This window comes from Dicentrarchus labrax, unplaced genomic scaffold, assembly GCF_905237075.1.
Source record: "Dicentrarchus labrax unplaced genomic scaffold, dlabrax2021, whole genome shotgun sequence".
Taxonomy (NCBI): Eukaryota; Metazoa; Chordata; class Actinopteri; family Moronidae; genus Dicentrarchus; species Dicentrarchus labrax.
The window spans coordinates 2,746,929-2,770,888 of record NW_026136716.1 but is presented as its reverse complement, the minus strand read 5'-3'; the positions used below and the strand labels follow the sequence as shown (position 1 = coordinate 2,770,888).

Below are 23,960 nucleotides of genomic sequence, written 5' to 3'. Positions count from 1 at the left end.
TCCTTTGTTGCTCTGCGATGCACTTTGCGAGCAACCTGCTTTTTGTTAAAAGCACTTTGTCGATAAATTTGACTTCCCTCGACACTCAATACTGAGTCCATTAAGCCGCAGAGCCATGGGGCTACTCTGTGAGCAAGGGCCACTGGTTCCAGTAAGGTATATCTGCTGAGCTCTCATTAGCAAGCATCATCATACGTAATTCTGGCACGTGTAATGCCATTAGAGGGGATTTGGCATCTGATAGTTGAGTAATGGGATTAGCTGGGCAGTAAATCTCCAGGACCAGAACTGTTGGTCTTCCCCACTCAAAGGAAGACAGACAGACACACAACCCAACTCGCCTTTCCCACATGAGCGCAATGCAAGTAATCTGTTTGCCATGGCCGAATGCTCCAGCTTTGTTGGAGAACGCAAATCCTGTGGCACTCATTTTCAGACACTCTCTCCTGGAAGACATTCATGATGTTGTACTAATGAAAAGTGACAGAAATACTTGTGCCAAGAATGACAAAACAGAGAGAAGTTCAAACCCTGGAATGGTGGGTTTCTCCTAATATGACGTTGGAAAAGTGTGGGAGGAGGGGTTTCAGAAGCTATTCGACCATCTGACAAGCACTTCTGATGGAGTATATTGGCCTCTGAATGCCCACAGTTTCAGGCCTTTTCCACCAGCAGGAAACCAGCTCCACACTGTTTCAAGTACCTCGTTTTGAACCATTTGGAGCATTTTGTCCAAAATCGGAGAAGTTGGTTCCCAAAAAAAAAAGCCGGTTTTCCTTGGTGACCAGAGTGGGCATGTCATATTCTATACAGGTCGTTGTGCATCGCGCTCTGTTGCTGATGCATCCGATTACTATGATTAACTGGTGAAATTGCAGGCTGGTTCACTTGATAGCACCAAGGTTTCATGAATCCTGAACAGAACCGGATCAAGAACCAGATTTTGGAACCAGTTTGGTTGAAAAAGCCCCATGAGTGTAAGGACTTTTGGTTCAACTAAACTGTATTTCTAATGCACATTTTAAAGTATTGCATTAGAAAAGGTTGATGGAAATGGAAAAATTCAAAAAGGACTTCATCATTCACAGACAAAGAAAAGTACTGTATGCCATCTACTTTGTGATTTTATATGCTCAGGGTCAATTGGACCTCAGAGAGGCCTAACTCCCTGTTAGATCTCTTATGAATAAACTCTTTTATGAAACAAAAAATTGGGATTTAGAAAGGGTAGCACCATGTAAAAAGTCTTATAATTAAGTAATTTAGAAGGTCATGCAGTATCAACATGATGCAACAATGTCAAGTATGTTTTTAGCTGATCTCCAGGATCCCAAACATCATTAATGTTAATGACGTTATGTTCAACATAACCCCCCCAATAATGTGAACTTTTTTAATTAACGTTAGAAACAGGGTTTCAAATGACCTCGGATGAACTGAGCTTGACTTTTTCATTATTTCTGTCCATTTTTTCCATTATTTCCATTATAAACAGAAGAAGCCTCACACTCGCAACCAGCCATACAAACAAGAAAACCCACACAGTTTAGAAAAATCTCCGTCTTCATTAACATTTACTTGCATTACTGCAGCTGTTACTGTTTCAGTGACCTTGGAGCCAACAGAGATAAACAGAAGTGAATGACAACATGAAAAACACATCACAGAGACTCAACAAGGCCACAGGGTGAGAGAACTGTGTGTTCTAACAGTGTGAATGTATAACATGGTCCTGGAATTAAACTCCTGTTTCAATTAAACAAGTTTGAAGTAAGATAAAATGGCATGGAGACACACTCACAAACAATCATATAAAGATATTTGCATGGGGGGAAAAAAACCCCAAATGAACATATCTTAACTCAAGTTGGCTTTTAGACTTTCAGAGAGTCAATGAGTAAGATGACAGATTAAACATTAATTATTATTTGAGCCATCGACTTGTTTTATTGTATTTAACTGCTTTAGTATTAGTTAATTATAATCCAGTGTGTCTTGTGGCTGTATAAATAAATCCAATTGAAAACCAAGTAAAGATAAAACATTGTGATTATGATCAGCCATAACAACAAAGAGAAAAGTCCATTATATCATTTCAATAAATACATAAAACACTGGCTTATCATCACTGATATCCTGATGCTTTGGGGTCATTTTGAGGTTTAAATCCTGCGGGTGAAGTGTGGTGGTCATGCAACTGAAGCAAGAGTTCATGCAGGGTTCACTCTAAACTCCTGTAATTGAATTAGTTAATTGTTTGTGACGTAAGACAAAGGAAACTAACAATGAAGTGTAATCTGATTGTGCGGCGAGTTGGTGACCGTAAAAGGTCCTAATATGTCATCAGATGCAAGTCGTTTGATGCATGTGTCTAATACTTTTCAGCACAGTGCTCTGCGAAGTGATAAACAGCCCACACATTTCCAGGACAGAGCCGAGCTGTACTTGCTCTTTGAAGAGAGAGTTCATTTGTGATGAAAGTTTTAAAATGGTTGCCAGGGGAATAACATCTACGGGAACTGAACCCTTCACCTGGGCCAGCGTTAGTGCCTCAAGCTCTTAGCATAAAGCTATATACAAGACCGTGTGGGTTTTTTTTTTTGCTGTAGATGAAAGCCAAATGCTCCAATATAGAACAGGTGACTCAGCTTCCAGCTTGGCAGAGAAATCCCCTGAGACCTTTGACCTCCTAATCGTTTAGCAGCGCTTATGGTTGGAGATCTGCTCCAGGCTATTAGAGAGATTAGTGTCACACAGATTTGGGAATGGGCCAACCCTATATCTGTACTTCATGGTATTCTCAGCATTTATTACTGAGCACCCAACACATGTTGAAATCTGATATGTGACTGTATAGTAGCACATACTGCAGTGTGAGGCTATATGTAGGCGCAATATGTGTTGACCTACATAGAGTGACAGGCTTTATGTTATGAGCACGCTCTTAAAATAGGATATATTTTAGTTAAACCTTATGAAGCATCACTCTAATTGTGTGTGGAAGCTGGTTGGGATCTCTTATATTACTCTTTTTTTTTAATATTGGTGTTTATTTTGGACAGAAAAGAACAACAACTTCATAATCCAATATATGCTGTACACACAAATACACAGATTGTAGCCTGCAACAGTCTGTTATCAACACAGACATGTGATAACAACGTGGTAAAGATTTTTTGGGGGGTTATTTCTTATTTGGAGAAAATGAGTCTGACTCTGACCGCCCCTCTTTTCCTGCAACGAAACACGCTGGAGTCCAAAACGAGCAGCCTTCCCGACTTAAAAACAATCCCTACCTCTCAAAGCAGATTCATCAAGTTGACTACAATGCGCCTGGATGTTACCGGAAAGCAGCGATTCTGCCTTCAGAATTAAAAATAAACACTAAAACTGGAAGAAACCATTGGAAAATACAACATTTATTAGGTAATATGTGATTATGGTGTTTGTTTTTATTCTCGAAACAATGTGTGGGGTGGTTAACGTCAGCTAGAAAGTTAAAAACCCATAATTTAATGCAAAATAAGATTCCTATATTCAAGTACAACGGGCAGATTAACCTGTTACAGCTCATTTCATCATTTACACAACATTTGCTGTCGGGCCCCTAGTACAAGCTTATTTATAACTATACTGTAAACTAATAATGAAGGTCATAAACTAGATTTTGGCTCAGGGCCTGACCATTAAGTAACAATACAGGACACCACCTTACTTGATGTGGCGTAAATTCCTGATAAAAAAAATGCAATTACAACAAAAACCCAACCTCCCCTAGTATCATTAATTTGTCTAAATACTGGACTTTAACCACTTCCAACTGTTTGAATGTCAAACAAAACAACATCATTATCATCTGCTACATCACATCAATATCTAATATCCAGTCAAAATGAAAATAATAATAAAACAACGGCGCAATATTGCATTTTGTTCCCAGTCACTCAAATAGGCCCCAACACGCGTTCCTTTGTAACATTTTATTTTGAAAAGCGTCACCGGAAGCTCTTCCACGGCAGTTTGTCCAACCTGACGCGAGTCCAGTGACGCCATCTTGAAAATTTGTCCCGACCGGAGGAGGCGAGGAGGAGACGGACTTGTGAGCACCAGCTCGTCCTAAACTCGGTAGCTGCACATTAGCTACGCGGATTAACGGCAGCTTTAGAGGTTATTGCTATCACACGATAGCGTTTCCACTCGTTTCTTCGAGTCATTTCGACGGAGGGGACGGCTGTTTGTCGCACTTTGGAGCGGACTAACGCGCAGGAGGGAGCCTCGTAAAAACGGTTGTTTCCCGATTGGAGCGGACGGGAGCTGTGGTTGTGGCCGGGTAGCCCCACCGGACTGTCGGGACGAAACCGAGGCTTCCACACGGGATTTAATATATATATATATATATATTTTTTTTTTTGAGTAGGTTGGAAAATGCTCTTTTGAACGCCGCTTTCTTTTTCTAGCTTTTTTTAAAAAAAAAAAAAAAAAAAGCTAACGCGACGCTTGTGTGTGTGTGGAGGAGAAGTTTGATTGGAGAGCGGAGTGCGCTTGATTTCAAGTCCGATGGATGATCGCCCTGCCCGGCTGTGGCTCGGATCTCTGCTCCGCCGGTCTGAAAATAACAGGTTAAAAGGCACAGGTGAACACGTCTGCTCATAACAATGCTGCAGTCCAGCCAAGTACATGACAGCCCGGGCTTGAATGCCAACAAGTCGCCCTCTATTGCTTGTCTGTAAAACCCCTGGAAATACCACCAACCATCCCCTCCTCTTCTTCACCTCCCCCCCTCCTCCTCTTCCTCTTCCTCCCTCCTGTTTTTTGGACTAGTACCTGTGATATTTTGGATTTAAGCTCGATCTTTTGGCATTTATTTTTGTTTTTAAAATGTCATCTCTGCAGAGACAGTGCTCTCTGGAGCAGCAAGACATTTAATTTGACTCAATCGTTTTGAGATTTGTTTCTGTTTTTGGGGTGGGGGTGCTTTTTTTTTTTTTTTTTTTTTTTTTTTTTTTTTGTTGTTTTTTCTCTCCTTCTAGTCAGAGGATCAGATTCGGATGGAAAATGGGAGACGCCACCAAACTGGCCTTCGCCGTTTTCCTCATCTCCTGCTCTTCAGGTGGGTGTGAAGGGAGAGGGGGGGGGGGTTATGCATGCTTTACTGTCAGCCGTGCAATGCTTATTGTTGTCCTCTGCATAGCGCAATGCATAGCGGGTTGTTGTATGTGGGAAAGGGTGCTCTTTTATTTGCGTCCTCCATGTGTGGATGTGCATTTTACATGTTGCAGATGTCAACACTGAGCACAAGATGGGGCCTTGGGACCTCAAGGGGGTCCTACTGGGACATACCACCACTATTCAGAGAGAGTGAAAGGGATGATGAGGGACTGTATCCTCCTAACTTGCAGTATCCATGCTTTAATAGAGTAAAATCTACCACTAAAGCTGTGGATATATGTGTATATTGTCTCTAAAGGTCACAGAAAGTGTTGATTCAGATATAAAACGGTGGGTTTTTTTTTTGTACAGCACATTCTCGCAGTATTACAGCATTTATATCGTCAAACTTTATGGCAACGTGTTGGGATAAAAGTGTCCTAATATCCCAATGGGTGGCTGCTGCAGAGAGGAGAGAAAAGGAGAAGTGGTGTGTTTTGGTTGCAGAGTATAGTAGCTTTGTGGATGTGGGTAGACTTTAAAGTCATTTCCTGTGTGGTTGGTAGACGTCCTCATACAGTTTCATACTGCTTCCATCATTAGGGGTTGCACAATTAGAAGAAATATTGTCCAAGAGCTGTAAAGCTTCGATAAAACAGCCTTATAATGAAGTACTGTAGTACAAATCTTCTCCAGATATAAGAAAACATGATTTTTTAAAAAGAAAATTCAATTTGTGATGATCAGTAATCTGTAATATATAATATTTTTGCCATATTGTGCAGCCCTAGCCATCTTTATATTTTAATAAACACTATCCAAACATCGTTGGACGCTACAGTGGCTACAGCAGCCCATGAACATGAGTGCTGTAGAGGACCTCGAGGCCTCAGTGAACTCGTTTCACCTCCCCAAATGAGACAGCGAAGCCTCGCACGACACTAAAATGGTACTGAGTGAAGCGTATGACCAGGCCCTCCAGTGAGCCAACAAAGTCCAACTGAGACGAGCATCATGTTACCTGAAGTTGTTTATTTCATCGCGGGACAGAAAGGTGACAAACGGTAAACAAGAACCTGCAGAAATAGTTTTTACTCCTCTCCCTGGTTTGACTGCGATTGACAGGAGGCGGAGCCCGGTGTAACCACAGGGAGCGTTTGGGTTGTAAGATTTGTTTGTAAAAGGGGGAGACTAAAATAGGATCTGGAGGCAGGGTTTCCCCCCCTTTATTGTTGTGTATTCGCAGAAGTTGGATTTCTGGGTAAAAGCATTAATATTAGACCGAGAATTACTTTAAAAATAACACTTCCTTTTACTTGCATGCTCCTTTTTCTGTGCCATTTGGTAGTAAAGTGGCAGTGAATTACCCAACTTTAAAAAAATATCCAGTGTCTCTAATTAAGAGTTAAGGAAAATATAATCCCAAGTCGTAGTGGAATTGTCCTTTTTGTTTTTTACAGTGAGCCCTGGGGGCGCCTTTTGAGCGTTTGAGTAGAAATTAAAAGGCGTCTGAAACGCGGTAATAGTTGGGGTTGGTTAAGAGTGTAAGCCAGGTGCAGCAGATGGTTATTCCACTCACTCATTACGATCTGAAGTGGGGGTGGTGTGGGGTGGATGAATGAGTCCTACTTGAGGTGGAATAATAATGCTTTATGAAATCCAAGTTGAATTGGCACGGCTCAAGACGACACCTAGAAACCTCTGATAAGGGCAGGGCACTTAGCCCAGAGTGGTTTTATTTGATGAGGCCTTCTTGCAGCGTGCCAAAAAGATAACATCGACATTTTTATTCAAAGACTACAAAAACGCAGAGGGGCCCTGTCTGTTAAAACTGCAGTTGTTTTGCAACTAGCCACTTAAGTACCAACATCTTTTTATTTAGTTTGTTCAAATGAAATCCCCGCTGTCGGGTTGGTTTCACCGGGCAGGAGTTTGTGCTCTGTCCGGTGAAACCAACAATATTATTTACAATTTACAGTCGTATGCAAGCAGACCCCAAACAAACAGTTAAAAGTATTTGGGAGGAATGGCATATATTCACTTTTTATTTTTAAAGAAATTGTGTCCAGCATGTGGTCACAACCTTTGCTTTCTAATCAATTTTCAGACATGTGATATGTATACAGTTAATGGGATCCTCTTTACACGACTCGTGGATAATCAAAGTTGGCTAACTCGGTATTAAAGCGAGACATAACTTAGCTCTCTGTAACGTGCCAGAAGAGAGGAGGTGTTTGTGTTCACATAAAAGAGGCAGAAATTTGATCTTTGACCCGGTTTAATGTTGCATTCAGCAGCTGCCCAGTGTTGTGATCCATGCTGGCATGTCTAACACATGGTGGGTTCAAGGTTGTCTCGCCAAAAGTGGCGGTGTGACAGGATAGTAAATGGGCTTTACTTGTGTAAGTTTTTCAATTCTGAGTTGACTCCCTCTGCTGAAGGTGGTGTTTTACTTCCAGGGGACTCTCCGCAGCGGGAGGATGTTGAACTCTGGTCATCTGTTTTTTAAAAAAGAGCGACCTCCGCTTTATATCTCGTGTGAGCTTGAACTGCAAATCAGTAAATATTTACTGTGCTCTTTTTCGTAAGTTCAAGGCGTCACGATCCAGATGTCAGATTTAATTTGAATGAGAGCTGAAGGCTGAAGAGAAACCTGGTGGGGATTTTAAAAAATTAGACACGTGGGGGAATTTGTGTCAACACGTGTGAACAACCTAAACGATAAGTAAGCAGCCAATTAAAGCGATTTCTGCTGAGACGGTCACATTTTTTCTAATGAGATAATGAGTATAAATGTAACCCTGTCCTGTTTCTCCCCTCTCTCTAACACGATGTGAGCAATCAACCACCGACTGTAGAGGTCACACTCTGGTGTAAAGTCATGTTTCTCCAGTAATTTGGGGGAAAATTTCTTTTTTTTTTTTAAGATTTCCGCACGCATCCACCGCTAAGACTGACAGACGAAGTCGGATAAAGTCCAGTCTTATGCTCTGCCTTCACTTTTGGCCTCCTGTTTTTTGTACACTGCAGCAGTTTCACACAGACATTGATCCCCCTCGCACGCCAGTGTAAGGTTACATCAATATGGCGAGGATGAAGCAGCACAACAGATCTGATGATTCAGTTTCAGGTCTGCTACACATCAGACTCGACTTGAAACGGGATCTGAACTCGATGATCAGACCCGGTCCCTGTGTTCTGTCCCCATTGATCTTTGGGGGGGGGGGGAGCTAACATTTACCAGTTTCATTAACTGGTAAGTGTATTGGAGCAACACACTGACAACTTAGCGTTTTACAGTGAACCCCTGACCTTTGACCTTTTTTAAATTAGGGCTTTATCTAACAAGTGTTCATTGATTTTAATATGTTTTTGTTTTGTGTCTTTCTGAGTACAATTCTGAGCCACAGAAAGTTCAATCTGAAACTCAAACAAAGACAAACTGTCCTAATAGCTGACTACAACTAATGTTTACTCTGCCAGGCTGATTATTTACTTCAAAAGTTACTTTTTATTTACTTACTTTAAAAAAAATCCTGCCAGTTGGAGTTGAATTGATCGTTATATCAAAGAGTAGGAAGCAAGAAACTTTCCCATCTCTGAAGATTTTTGCCTGAAATGCACAGCTTTTTTTTGTGGTTAGGCTCAAAATTTGTTTATTTGTGTACGTTGCTTGCAAAACACATAAATACATGTAAAACCAGTAGAAAATGTGGCCTAAATGAAAGAAAAACAGGGTAATTTAAGACACACAATACTTGTAATCTGTCACTACATTTAAACTGTTACTGTGACTGATACTCAGCTACTCTTCCTCACCATCCTCTCCCCTCCTGCTGCAGTGTTTTGGGTGTTTCCTCGAGTGGCCAGAGGCCGGCTACAAGCTCTGTCCCATTTTCCCCCACTATCTATTTCTAATATGTTCTCTTGCATAATGCATTAGGCTCCGAAAGCACAGGTGTATTTGTTAAGGCCAGATGTAGCCTTGATTTTCCCACCGGGCCCAACTAGTCAGACTGCTTCCTTCCAGGGCCGTGTATCATTCTGTGCTTTTAACATCGTAAAAACAAGTTCCAGCTCTTGTTCATGGCGGTAAAATGGTGACCAAAAAAACATGCGTGTTGCCGGACTCGGCTGGGGAAATTATGACCCTCCACCAGGCAGAGGACTGGTTAAATTTAGACCATGGCCAGGTGTTTTGTACTCTGCATACGGCAGGCATATTGGATTGATGCACTTTGGCGATGTTGCATTTATGCAGTGAAACATGAGGATTTTACTACGAGGAAATTAGGTTAAATTAATTAAAGCTGTGTTTTTAAGGTGGAAGTCAGTAAGAATGTACAAACGGACTTTGGAGCTTACCAACGACCCCAACAACAGACCAAAAAGTCTTTTTTTCCCCCTTGCAAACGGGTTGTGGTGATTTTGGTATATTTCAATCAACTTAATCTCCATTATTTCGCGTGAGACAGGTGTTGATGCAATTAAATAACAGTGGAAAAGGAAAAACAGAAGTGCAGATGACCTTTGGAAAGTTCAGTTACGACCACTACTGCTTGTTTATGTGTTTGCTAATGTTTCTCTGGTCACTGAACCGCACAGAAAATAAGTCAACTAATAGTCCGTTGATTGATAGTGTTTATCAGGCATGGCAGGTAACCTTTTTTAAAATTACGTTTGATCAGGTTTTTGGAAAAGCCCAAGGCCTCTTAAAACACACTCACCACATAAGTGACTATCTAAACTTTCACTACAGTTAAGAATCATCAAAACAGTATAATTGCTGTTTAGGGGATTTTCTTCAGCAGCAGCGATTCGTTTCAACCTGCTCCTGGTATCATTGGGCTGACGATTGCCACACGGGACAATACCCTGGAAAAAAAAAAAGCACCATAGAGGTTGAGTAATTAAAGGAAATCATTTGAAAGCCAGTTTAGTGTATTTTTTCGGATGCAGTAAATCTTAAATACTCCAGACATGTCACAGCAAAATGCAAAGGATTATTTGCAAATGCTGTAAGGCTCTGAGTCTTTTTAACAGCAGCGTAGAGGCAGTGAAGGGACTAAAATAACATACATATTTAATGCAGCTTTCACCTACTTTGAGGAAGCAGAGGTGTAGGCCTGGATGAAGATGACTGAGCTGCTCTGTCCCTGGCTAAAACTACAATCCTGATTATTTTACTCATTATTGTAATCATAGTTATTACGCACACGGTGATCAGACGCCATTATTTAGAGCTTAATTCTCTTGACCTTTTTTTTTGCATTTAAATAGTCCAATCGGTGTAAATTAAATCAACTGATGCTTAAAGAATATGTCCGACCATGTGCTCTAATAATATTCAGTTTCTGTGATTAGTAATTTAATACTTGTGATCTGTGACTATACCTGATTATAATTGTGCGGTCGGAGGACGCAGAAGGGTCAGCGGGGGGGCCGACGAGAGGCCACCGAGTCCACCCTGTAAGCAAAAAGGTCAAATGTATGACATCCGCTACAGGCATTCATCCTGTCAGCGCGTCCTTCAGCAGAACCCTACCTGCTCAGCTTATTGTAAGTCATGCCGGATAAGAGCATCAGCTAAAAGCCTAAAATGTAAATGCAGCCCGAGCCCACCTCTGTAATGAGAAGTCGATGAATTTCCCCTGTAACTATTACTGACTCAAATCAAAACAAATGATAGGGAAGATGGTAAGTTCTGGATTGAGAAAGCAGCCTCACCTTTACTGCGGAGCCTGTAAACTCTTTAAATATTCGCCGATAAAACTTGAGCTATTGACGTCTCAAAATGTAGATATACTTAAACTGCTTTTTTGGATGAAACTATTCATACATACAGGACTATTTTATCTTAGTCTAGACCACTTGATGTGTCGGTACCCCAGAGAACGGTCCAGAACGGTCCTTTACTGTAATTAATGCATCCTGCAGATGTTGCTTTATGTGCTTGGGAGAGTTTCAGTCTAGACAGGCTGGCTGCTCAGACGGAGAGGCCCTGCTTTGATCCTTGATTAAAAATTGCGAGCTGTACATTCATCATGCTCTTGTTTCAGGCTCTCTCAAGGGTCCTCGCCTGCTTTACGCTCCCTCCTTCCTCCTCCTCCTCCTCCTCTTTATCATCGTCCATCCCTTGCCAAGATTCCTCACTGTCGTGAAGGTCGCTCTGACCTCTTATCACCAGAACCACTAAAGGGTAATGGTATCTCAGGGACTCGACGGGCCAGGGTGATATTGTGGGTTCATCATCCTGCCTTTTATTGTTGCTGTCACATTGTCTGACTATCTTATAAACCTCAAATGTCATTTAGGATGCTTTGAACAGCAACAGGTCTGTGCTCTGACATTTGTTGTCCTTTTAATCAACACCAGTAACACCTTTCCAAAAAACTGAAAGAGGAATAAGGTAGTAAATAAAGGAACGTCCACTGATGACCAGAATAGGGAAATTGCTAGTCATTGCTTTTTTTTTTTTTTTTGGCCTTGAATACATGAGTGTGTGTAGCTCTTGTAGCTGAAACTCTTCAGACACTGATGGCTCACTTGTAGCTCAATCCACAAATCTGAATTGCCAGTAAGGTGAAGAGGGGATCTGTTCAGTCTTGAAAACTCTCACTCAAACTTTCTTCCCGAGCAAGTTATCAAATCTCACCAGTGCCTGGCAATCATTGAGTCACCACTGGTATTGATAAACAAAACTATAAAACCCTGCAGATGTATTCTGGTTATTCTCTGCATGGGGGGGGGGGGGTGTTGATTCTTAGCTTACTGCACCTGTAATATAATCTCAATTAAAAATACACAAGTGTTGGTGTTTTATTTTGGCTGTGAGGGGCCTCGTGACTAGTACGTGTCATTAGTTTACACTAAATATAAAGACGAGTCAGGAGTCAGGGAGGTCATCTGATGGCTGGATGGATGAAAGAGGAGGGGATGGGGGGGGTTATTGACTCCTAACATTGATAGGTTTGTCTTGTACAAATGCGAACCCGGCGAGTGCAAACAGTGGACATTATTGAGCGGCAGACAACATGTCTTGGAGGGCCACGTGAGATGACTCAGAGTGGGGCGGTGCGTTAGTTACACATCATCAGCAGCAGCAGCAGCAGTGTGATCTGGTGTGGGCTAACCTTGACCACAGAGTGTATTTCTGTACGCTTTCTCCTCTTTTGGTTTCTGGTGAAAGCAGAGCTGCAGAAAGGTGGACACAATATCATGTTTTGAGTACAGTGACAGTGCTGGTATTTGCAATGTGAACTGTGATACTGGTTTTGAAGCTTTTATTGTAAGTCTGCGTTACCTTGTGATGGCTGCTTGAAGCACATTCAATAGCTTTACAGCAGTGGCTTATAGGAAATATGTGAACTTGACTGGACTCACAAAGGAGCAATCTCCATATATATATATATATATATTTGTATAATAGCTTGTCCAGCAGTCTCCTTCTCCTTGTGCCTCACCCTCCCACCCACCTCCCCCCTCCATTCTTCACTCATTGATTGCTTGTTTTATAAAAATGAATTGAAATGCCTGTGCTCGCAGGCTTAGATGATATTGCAATATCACTGCAAACTCAATACACAGTGCAGCTTTAAGCCCAAGTGGCACTTAACACACCCTTGAAATAAATCCAAACAATTCAAGCACAGAGGAGAGGGGATGGTGGGGGAGCCAGGGGGTTCAGAGGGGGTTTTTTTTGCAGATCTTTCTACAGAGAGATAACGAGGAGTTTTAAATTGCTCGTACTGTAAAGAATGTACGGTATGCAGTGGTCGACTGCAGCCCATTACGCACGAGGAACACGGGGCTACGCTGGTATGTGCTCCTTGTGCAAACGGTACAATCGGCGGCGATTCACGCCGAGAGACCCCGGGCGCTCTCCCGACCCGTCCGACAACCCGTCTCCATCAGCGCTAATTGAGGTGGGAGACCAATGGGCGTTTGTCCCTCAGGCATACCAGTGGGGATTAAAGGGATTGGATTCAGTTGCTGAGTGCTGTGGTTTTTAATGCCCCCACCCCCCACCCCCCCACTCCCCCTTCAACACCGCGTCCCCTCCTCCTGCCCGTGGAAAGAGTGCAGTCTTTGTGACCGGCTTCACCCAAGCCAACCCGACCACCCCTGCCATGTCACGACACCATCTGATTGAGCATTAATGTAGGACTCCAGCAGGATCCAGACAGCTCTGTAAAATTACTGCGTACTGTAAAATAATGGCTCTCTATGCACGGACTAGAAAGTTACCTCCCTATTTATTCAGCCACAGCAACAAGATTAACACTCCTGCTAGAGAAAATATATATATTATATATTATATATATTACCAGTAGATACTTGTCTAACAAAACCACTGATTAAGCACTGCCACTTCTAATACAGTCAGGTGGTAATCTTGCTGGGGGCCAAGTGGTCTCCCATGCCGGCCTTGGTGCCTAATGCCTGGGATAGTCAAACGGCTATAAATGGTGTAAAAAAAAACAACAAATCTTTATCCAAGCCAGCCAAGAGCTGCCCTAAAGGCAAGTGGTGGGATGCATTTCTCACCGGCAGCGCCTACGTTTTCGAGTCAGGGAGAAAGGATTGATGGCGGTGGTGCAAAAAAGAGAGGTCGGATGTGGCAAAGTATAGCTGCATTTAGTTTGTTAAAATGACTTGTGTTTTGTTTTTCAGTACAATCTCCCAGTTACTGCACAGATCAGCACCAACTGAACATTGTTTATTGCTCCCGTTGATGTGCCATCAAGATGTTTTTGACCAATGAGGAAATATAGATCAATGTAGCTTTAGTTACGCATCAGTTTAATAAGCCACCTCCGCCCGATCCAGCTTGATTTGTTTAGACCTGTAGCCCGATCCAGGCCTGAGAGCTTACACAATTTTGTTGCCTGAACCCAACTTGACCTCGAAGCCACGTCAAATCTTTCAATTTCCCTGCCTCCATATCTCCCTGATATACACACACACACACACACACACACACACACACACACACACACACACACACACACACACACACACAGTCTAAACTTGACTGCTTCTTCTACCACTCTGTTGCACAACACGACAGAACTGGTGCAGAATATTTGCAGGATGTGTGGAAGACTTTTTTTTTTTTTTTAATCAGACCATCTATTACCACAGCTTTTACTCAATGCGTGCAACTACCGTGTTTAGAAGTTTTTCTGCTAAATATATGTGGTTATTCGCACATGCAAAAGCTGTATTTAGTTGTGTCTTGAGTCAGTAATGTGGGGGAGGAGTGTCAAATTGCATCAGTAGCAATAATGAGCATTGCTGGCAAGCCAAGAGGGCAGCTCTGCAGACAGCATTTTGACCTATGGCCTCAGCATAACTTCTTTATTCAACACTGTTTAAAAATCATCACTCACATTTGTTTTTAGTGCCGGTCGCACACATATTCCCACACAAACCAGCGCCCCTAACAACCATACATCACCTCGAATCTATTTCATCTCTGCCCCGGACGCAGATGATAAGTTGATCCTTAGAACAAATTCCATCATAACGAACAATCCCCGCTCCTGGCAGGCACACAAAAAAAGCCTTGATGAATGAGTTGTTTACCTACTTCGGTGCATGCCGTGCCGAGTGCAGGCCTGGCCCGCCAAAATGCCACTTCATTATGAGGCTTCAGAGCAGAGTGCAGCACAGCCTGTCCCTGTGACCAGCTACAGTGAGGAAATTGGATATTAGCACCTGTATTCCTCAGCAGTCGTCAGGCAGAAACATGCCCGATGAACGCCTCTTGAGTGCGAAATGTCACAGTTTAATGCAATCAGTTGACCATAACGACAGACTCACCTGTTCCACTTGACGAAAAAAGAAATGTTTCTGCATCTTGTGGAGCTTAGCACTTAACGGCTGTGGTGTTTCCACACTGCACAACCCAGAGAGTGAAACCAGAAACGTGAGGGCATTACTTCCTCAGGGAAAAAGCTATCAGTGTGTGTTTGGAACAGCAAAGCTTTTATCAACACAGTACACGTTGAATCATTGTGGTGTTAATACAACAAGCCAAAATATACATTTATTTATAGAAAGATCTGATTTGTATTCAAAACTGTGAGGCTAAAATGTAGCCTCTTTGGCATGTGTTATTATTTTGCTGTTAAAAACTCAGAGGACTGAACCGTTTTTGCCTTCCTGCCACACAAGCTCAAGGATTCCTAAATTAATCAGACACTTTATCTGTTACAGCAGTCAGAGAGAGAGAACTAAACAGCCCCGGGTGTTTCCTGGCTACCTGCCAAAGCGAGTTCGTCGAAAAACATTTGGCAGGTGGTTGGTGGTCATTTCCCACCCAGCATGCACCTCCACGGCCTGGCCACGGATCAGACCAGGACCGTTGCTGCCGCGGAGGGGATCCTACCTTGTAGCCCTCACTTTACTAATAAAGAGACATGTGGCAATTCACAGGACGCGCTGTAGCTCTCCCCGTGTGATTTCTGTTTCCTCTTTAAAAGTCTGGATTGTGTTTTAGGGTAGACGCGGTGGTTGAGAAGAGTGCATGTCATTTGAGTAAGAAAGTGAATTTGTGCTATTACTCAGCTCAGGCTTCTCGTGGAAGGAAATGGTTGGAGGAGAGATTTCTTATGGTCATATTTCACAACTGAAGAGAGAGTTGGAGAGAAATAATAGAAACAACCAATAATACAGCAGACTTCCGAAACCCGAACTTTGTGTCTTGGGATTTTGAAGTCATCTGTAAGTAGGAACATTTTCAGTTTAAGGGACAAACTGTATCTAACAATAACGCTAATTCTGCAGTTGATCTTGTTGTTGCAGTGATAACCTTCCAGATTTGTGCTTCGTTATATTACAAACTTTTTTTATAAGCCTTCAAACTAACTGATATGTTACTTTAAACCAGACTTCCAGGATCGTCTGTTTCACCTAACTTCTCACTGACAATTTGGCCTCAAAACTTGCTTGTTGCTACAATCTTTGTAACTTAAATAACTTCTTTATGCCAGCCCATTCTTTCGATATGAATGTTACTCAATAGCGGATACCTGTAGGCCTGTTTTCCTGTGATTAAGTTAATTATTCCTCGTTGCTGTGAATTTGCTCTCAGGGCTCAAATCAATTATGGGGATACGGTGTCCTTAAGAAGCTTTGGGTGAAGTCAGGTGAGGGCCAGCAGCAGGGTAGACATTTGTCAGCCTTCAGCTCCATCACAGTGGATCTCACAATCAAAGAGGAAAGTGTGAACCTCTGTGTCCTGCTCTATGTGGCAGGGCCTCCTCTGTAACTCTCAGATTCAGGTTCTCTGAATTGCCTCTACCTTACGTGACCTTTCAGCGGCCACAAGAAAGATTGAATTTTCAGAGCCGGCTACAGATAATCAGTCATTTCCTCCAGCCACAGCATCCCTGCCAAGTTAACAATCTTTTTCATCTTCATATTACACTCTAGTACACTCTAATCGCAAGTGAATCACAGCCCTTGTTACCAGTCAAATTGTCAAAAAAAAAAACCTGCCTGACTGCCTTATCTGACCAGTCTGTGGTTGCAGGAGTATCTTGCACTGTTACAGTATTTCTTCTAAGTGTGCCGGGAACCGGGAGCTTCATCACGGTGGAAAAGAGCATCGGCTAAATGCACCAAAATGTAAAAAATTAAAATGTCAGAGTGAATTTTCAGAGCCACCAGGCAGCTAGCGAGGGGTGAGCAGCCCCAGTGGATTGAAAAGTGGGTCGGGTGTTTAGACGTCGTGCAGAGGGGAGGCGTTGCTGAAATGTCCGCAGCTAAAGTAGGTCGCGGTTAACCTTGATAAATCTCTTGTATGACTAGAAGAGAGAACGGAGCCTCTATAAAATACTATGTGGTCACGAGAAGAAAGGAAACCGCGGAGGAGGATAAACATTCATTCTGTAAGGGTGTTGCGGTGATTGGAGTGATTGCGCTTGCATTGGGGAGACTTCGGTTGACAGACGAAGCTTTCCTTTTGAGGGAGGCGAGCAATTAAATGTCATAAAAGCTCTCTGGTCTATTGTTCTGAGAAGTGGCCTCACAGTAACACAGGTCTGCATTGACTGGGAAAATAAAATAGATGTTTTTCTTTGCTCATTCACCCCCATGTGAGCTGACTTTCCAGCCAATAACACTATTCATTGAAGATTAAATAGCATAGCACCGCTTTTAGACCTTTATTTTCCCTCATTTTTGTTGATTTGCTTTGTGTCATTCTTTTATTGGACACTCTCCTTTAGTGGGTAATAAATTAAACATATGTTAACTCGCCTCATCGCCAAGAAAATGACCTTGTGTTAACAGAATGCATTGTTGGGTGCTGCATTTAGTTCTCAGTCTTTCTTTCCCATTCGACAATCCTCATTACGGTAAACAAAGTGAGCCTGTGCCGCTCGCGTTTGACATTTCCATGCGTGAAATATCTCCCAGACACAAAGAGACTTCTCTCTTTTATTGCCTGGTTGTGTGCTTGTGGGTGGAAGCCCTATTGTATGTCCTTGCACAATCGCTCGTGTAGGCTCGGAAACTCGGTGACATTATCCGCTTTAGTGAACTCTGAGCTGCGACTTAGTCAGAAGATTGATTTCTCTTCTCTACCTCCTTCATATCCGCCATACTGCCAGGCAGCTCCCTGCAACACCTTTGGCACACCGAGCTATAGGCAGCCGTCCCGTACTGTCACCTCATTTCAGAGAAGTGATTGATTTGAGCTCTCAACGGCTGTGTTTACAACGGAGCAGTATATTTGCGGTTCAGATGGCTTGCAGCTTTTTCTCACACGGTGAAATGTCTAAAAAGAGGCGTTCTCGGTGGAGCTGTTGAGGTGTTGCAGCTTGCCTTGGCTGAAGAAAAGACAGGCTTTTTTGTCTTGTTATTTTTTTTTAAACTTGAGCACTGCCATATTAAGAAATACATCAGTTTAATGTCAGTTTACATGCGGCTGAGTTTGTCTTGTCCATCTTGTCTCTAGTCTGTAAGCCTTTGTGTTTGATGGAGGCTCTGCAGGACTTTATATTAACTGCTTTATTCAGTGCTTCGCTCAAAGGGATTGTGGGTATCATCAGTGCCGGGGATCAAACTACGCATATGTTAGTAACTAGAGCTGCAACAGTTAGTCAGTTAATCAATTAACAAATATTTATCACTATTTTTATTATACTTTTAATCTTTTTGGTAATTCTTTTGTTTCTCGTATATGTTGAAGTACCTTTGGGTTTAGGACTGTTTGGACTGTGGGAAATTATACTTAACACGATATTCTGACGCATTATAGACAAAACTGAGAATAATCTGCACCTGAATTAATAAAAAATAAAATGTTAGTTGCAGCCTTATGTGAAAGCATTGTATAATATTAACAACTTTTGTTTATCCTTCCATCAGCGACACACATACAGTGCTCGTCTCACTTGCTTTCTGCCTCCTGGCCACTCATTATCATGAGTTGCATGTAATGCAGTTGATACGTGGAACTCGGGCTTATCCTTCTGCTGCGTTCATTGTAAATCACTCGGAGTAAAATGGAAATGCGAATGCCAAGCACCTCGATGCTAATTCCATCGGGATCAGCGCTAGCATGGCTAATGCTGTTACACCAGAAGTGGCTAATGAGCTAACCTCCCGCTTTACCTCCGCGTACCTTCTCCTTAATTATCGCCTTCAGCTCCCACGAGGGCCAGTGAGGGGAACGATGCATTCATCCCCATCCAGGAAGACTAGAACCCAGCTGCCATACGATGGACACTTCAGTTGCCAAAGGGCCTGATGGAGGGGATAAACTTAACAAACAGGGCTTTTTTTTTTTAGACAGAGTTATACATCATGGTAAAGCAGAGTAGGTTATATGAGGACAGGGTCTACTGGGGGTGGAAAAGCATCCGAAAGGCTTGATGGGTTATCTAAAGGCTCTGGAGTTCAATACAGTATATATTATTTGCATTTTTTTCCTTCAGGGTTGTTTTATTTATTTGCTGCTTCAGATTAAAGTCTTGCTCAAGGGCATCTTAGTAGTGATGGAAATGTAGTCATTTGAACTTCACACTCTTGTTTCCTTTAATTAGTTTGCAGTCAGTGGAGTCAACTATGTATTTTATTTGAGCAAACATTAGCAAACTACTCCCAGGTGTTTGATTCAACGTCTACATGCAGTTTAGTCCACACATAGTTTTTTCTATACTCACGTTTCTGTGTAAATATGCGTGCAACAGTTATTTCTGCATTTTTAACATGGCTTGCTTCAGCCTAGACTATTTTTCTCTTCTCTCTCTCTCTCCCTCTCTCCCTTTTTGTTGCTTTTGCCATTTGCTCTTGATCACACAGGCAGCAGCCCCACAGTTGCACCTGTTGCTGTGAAATAGTTTGGGGGCTTTATGGGAAATGGATTTGACGAGAGAGAAAATGCCGTCAGTGTTGCTAAGAGGCAGAGTGACCTCGTCTGCCAGTGAAGTAGCCACTCTCCTCGCTCTTCCATCTGCAGCTGTTAATGCCGTTGAAAAGAGACCTGCTGCGCTTTCAGGGCCCGGACTGGCATTAAATAGCTTTACTTAAGCAGCCATTTTATTTTATTGAAAATTACATGATCTCCCTAAAGGTAACCTCCATTACAAAAGCTAAGCCCGGCTTTTTGGAAGCTACTTTAGACACGATTGTGGTGAATAGGACACTTCTCCTCTGTGGCAGAGGAGAGTACATAATGATCACATAAATTGGAGCATTATCTTTATTTATCTAGCACTATTATGTTAAATTGTGTAGCGCTTTTGAGACTTTAAAAGCAATAATAAATGAAAGCCAGTAAGGTCAAGAGTGCAAATTGTTGTTGGCTGGAAATTTTTTTAAGAAAGGGAATTTCAAGTAAATAATAAGCTTCTACCTCGGCCAAGGAGGGTTTCTTCAAATGTTTTCATCTGACAGGTCCTAAATAGATGCTCACTAGTTCCCAAACCTCAGTAATCACACAAAATCCAAAATACGGCTTTTAACTCCAGCACCGAACACAGTTTAACGCCACAAGACGAATGTGATGGGCAAAGAAAAAGGCATTGCATACCATCTACATGTTTACACAGACACAACACTGAGAACAGTGCGTTACTTTGCAAACTTCTTTGACTTGAATCAGCTGCCTGAGGAAGTTCATAACCATTTGACACACGCACACAGTCCTTTTCCAGGGGATGAGGATCTGTTTTTCACACAATAGAGAGAAATACGCTGGCAGAAATCAGTGGGGGTGGGGGGAGGATTATCACTTTGACAAAGCACCGGACACTGTCAGCACAGACACCAGAACGTAGTTATTACACCTTGAAGAGCAGGCACAGAATTATTCATCAGAACTGGTTTCCTGTGTGTCTGAACTGCCAGGAAGCAAGCAAACGGAGGTCGACTATCTTCAGTCTTGTCAGCAGTCTAAACTGGACTAACTCCCTGACAGGTGATGAGAGGCGGCAGCAGCAACGCTAAACTGACAAGCTGTCATGCAGTGTTTTTCCCTGGATATCGGTTTGCAGAAAAGCGGCTGCCTGCCTTCATCTGCAGGAAATCAGAGTCTCCTTTATTTTGGCGGGGGAGGGAAGTCGATTGGCTCCTTTCAGTTGGGTTTGTGAACAGGAGTTGGGTTTGTGAGTTGTTCTATAACTTTATTTTCTCAGTCATGCCTGGCTGGTTTTTATTGTTCATCTTAGAAAAGCTTTTATTTTTCATTGCTGTATTGACTCTAAAGCACTTAAAAAAAAAAAAAAAGTACCACAGAAGTGAATTTTATTATTACTAAATGTTTTACAACTACACTATATCTCATACTTTGAGGCTGTGAAGACATGTCCTTCCAGCAGCTATCGATACAACACTACATTATATTCTTTGTCAGTGACAGTCAAGGAAAAAAACTTTATCTCCCAGCCACAGTGGCTTGTAAATCTCCAAATTCAAAAACTGAGAGTACATTTTTAACCTTTTTCTCCTCCAGGAAAACCCAACAATGCATGGACCCTGTCTTAACAATGACACTCCTTCTACTAAAAACTAACGAATGTCCTCTCTGTTCTCTTCAGGTGCCATCCTGGGACGCTCGGAGACACAGGAGTGCGCCTACTACAACTCCAGCTGGGAGAAGGAGCGCACCAACCACAGCGGCATCGAGCCCTGCTATGGCGATAAAGACAAGCGAAGGCACTGCTTCGCCACGTGGAAGAACGTCTCTGGTACCGTGGAGGTCGTCAAGCAGGGCTGCTGGCTGGACGACGTCAACTGCTACGACAGGTACGCAGGGAGCAGCAGAAGCCCAAAAAATACTGCAGCCACATTTTAGTTTATAACCTTCCTCACCTGTTTTCAGTCAGAAATACCGTTTTTGTTGTTTTGTTATCATGAAAACATCAAATCTTGAGTTTCATGGTGTCATTTCAACACACTGTAGGTAGAAAATGAACTTTAGTTGAACTGAATCCTGGTCTCGAATCTGTGATTTGGGATTTTAAAGGCAGTACCAATGTATTCGTCAAGTCCTCGAGCACAAGCAACTGAAGATGATTGCCCTTCAGTGTTAATTACGGTCCAAGTCCTTGCTCAAAATCTGTCCATTCATTTCTGACTGAAGAGCAACAGCACAGTGTAAAAGCAGGCCAAAGATGGCAGATAATGAGAGAGGCTCGAGTTTGAACACACTTAAAACCACCTTCAGCACAGTTTCCCCATCTGAACGATTCCACAAAGCTGCATTTTTAATTACCCAGGACTTTATATTTACTTTGTGAATCTCCACTTAAAATGGATGATGTATGCATCCAAACCTGAAAACCGTAAACAGATATTAATAGATGGTATTATTATAGTTCCTTCCTTGCTGGAACATTAACCTGGCATGCTGGTTTGAGCAGGTTCTGCTTCTGTTTTCCTTTTGATTCCTGAGCGATAAAGTTGTTGAAGATTCTGCTGCCCGCACAGTTTGCGTACCTCTGCTCAGACGGCGCCGCCTCGCCTCCCTGGAGAGGCCAGAGCAAGTCGAGGGCGGCCGCCACTTCCTTTGGCTTTTATCTGATGACTGTGTGAGTGTGAAAGAGAGTGCGTGTGTGTGTGATTGTTAGTGTACATGTGTGTTTGTTTGCATGTGAGTGTATTGGCGTGTGTGGGAGTTATTTTATAAATGGTTTTTCTTTCACATCTTCGGAGAGGGAATGGAGAGGAAAGAGATGAGTGTGTGTGTTTGTGTGTGTATGGTCCAAAGTGTGTCTATGCTTTTTAGAAAATAGCGTGTGATGATGCAGATTATGTTGTTCGTGTGTTTGTCTGTGCACTCACTCGCACTTAAAAAATAAAATTGCTTCCACACTCCTTTTGCGGTGTGCAGAGAGGAAAGAGGAGAAATTTGCGAGTGTGTGTGTGTGTTTTCTCGTTTCTAATTCCCACCTCCATGTCCTCTGCAGTAATGAGTGTGTGGAGAAGAAGGAGAGTCCCGACGTTTTCTTCTGCTGCTGTGAAGGCAACATGTGCAACGAGAGGTTCCTGTACGCCCCTGAGGCCACCCCACAGACTGACCCGCACCATTCAACTGCCTACAGTACGTACAGTCCAACACGCACACACAGCTATATTCCACTGAAAGTGACAGTCACACCTTAAAACCACAATTACAGGTGAACCAGAAGTTCTGAACTAAAACACTCAAAGGCAGGGACTACAAGTACTTTATTTCTAAAGTTAGATGTACATATAACTATTTTTCTATCCCAAAAACATTGACAACATCAAGGCTTTTACTTTGAAGAGATAGTCCTCCACAAAGTGTGTGATGTAAAGTACTTGTTCTCTGGAGATTTGCCATCTACAGAGCTTCCAGGTGTTTATGTCTTCAGAAATATTTTAAGGGTTTGGGTAGGGATATTAAAGGCAACAAAAGACATGAACAGACATGTTCTTTATTTAGTGTACAAGAGCTGAAATGTTCTTACCTGGTCTAAATTACCTAAATGTTGCAATTTAAACTGACCTTCTCATTAGATAATATATATAAAATATGTTATTAAATGGGCACAAAAAGTTTTGAATGTGGTTCAGTATCGAGAGAGAGCGCTTCTGCTTTGCCACTAACCAACTTAGACTGTTACTGTAAGAGTCTGATGACGCAACATTTTCTCTCCGATGTGTGTCTAACCAAGTCTCGCTCAAGGAGAAGTCTCGTTCTAAAAATCTCAGGAGATGTGAGGACTTGTTCCAGGTAGGGATGTACTGTCTTTTGTTTTACGTCAGCTGTCATACAGTTGTTTTTAGTCTCGAAGCTTGCATGCAGCCATCGTCAGCTCTCAGACTCTCCGCTTTCTGTCACTCCTCCGCTCCACTGAGCTGAGGAGGGGCTGCCAATGCTCGGAGGAGAGACAGGCAGCGGTGGAGAGCCACACACTCGCACCACTGCAAGTGCCCCGCAAACTGAAAGCCAGTAAAATAGTTTATTTCTGTAATCCACACAAAAGATATATACAGACTATGAAAATAAACTCTCAGCACAATACAGTTCATTCAGATAAATCAGAGAAAACCTGCACCAAACAAACATTGGAGGGCACTTTTAAAAGGAGGAAGACATTTCCTTGAGACGAGGACAGGCGAATCAAACGTTCAGAGGGTTTGTTGTTTCATAGCATCCTTTCTGTTATTTCTTAAAAATATATCTCAGCTGCAGCTCTCTCCCTCAATACTGTACCAAAGAGACAATTAGCAAAGGAGTTATTTACCACAGAACTCACAATAATGGGACTCTATTTTTCAGGTCTGTGGACTATTTGAAAGTATGAAAGTATGTTGGTGTCCTTAGCTGT

The 23,960-nt window shown here is 42.4% G+C and overlaps 1 protein-coding gene across 1 annotated transcript in view; it reads left to right on the top strand.

Moving 5' to 3' along the window:
• The first annotated feature begins 4,072 nt into the window (after nucleotides 1-4,072).
• acvr2ab (activin A receptor type 2Ab) overlaps nucleotides 4,073-23,960 on the top strand; it is a 40,611-nt gene continuing 20,723 nt past the window's right edge. The window contains exons 1-3 of the mRNA XM_051426915.1: nucleotides 4,073-5,110; nucleotides 21,201-21,408; nucleotides 22,572-22,705. Of these exons, the coding sequence (XP_051282875.1) occupies nucleotides 5,056-5,110; nucleotides 21,201-21,408; nucleotides 22,572-22,705 (397 nt within the window). The 5' untranslated portion in view covers nucleotides 4,073-5,055. The remainder of the gene's footprint in view (nucleotides 5,111-21,200; nucleotides 21,409-22,571; nucleotides 22,706-23,960) is intronic.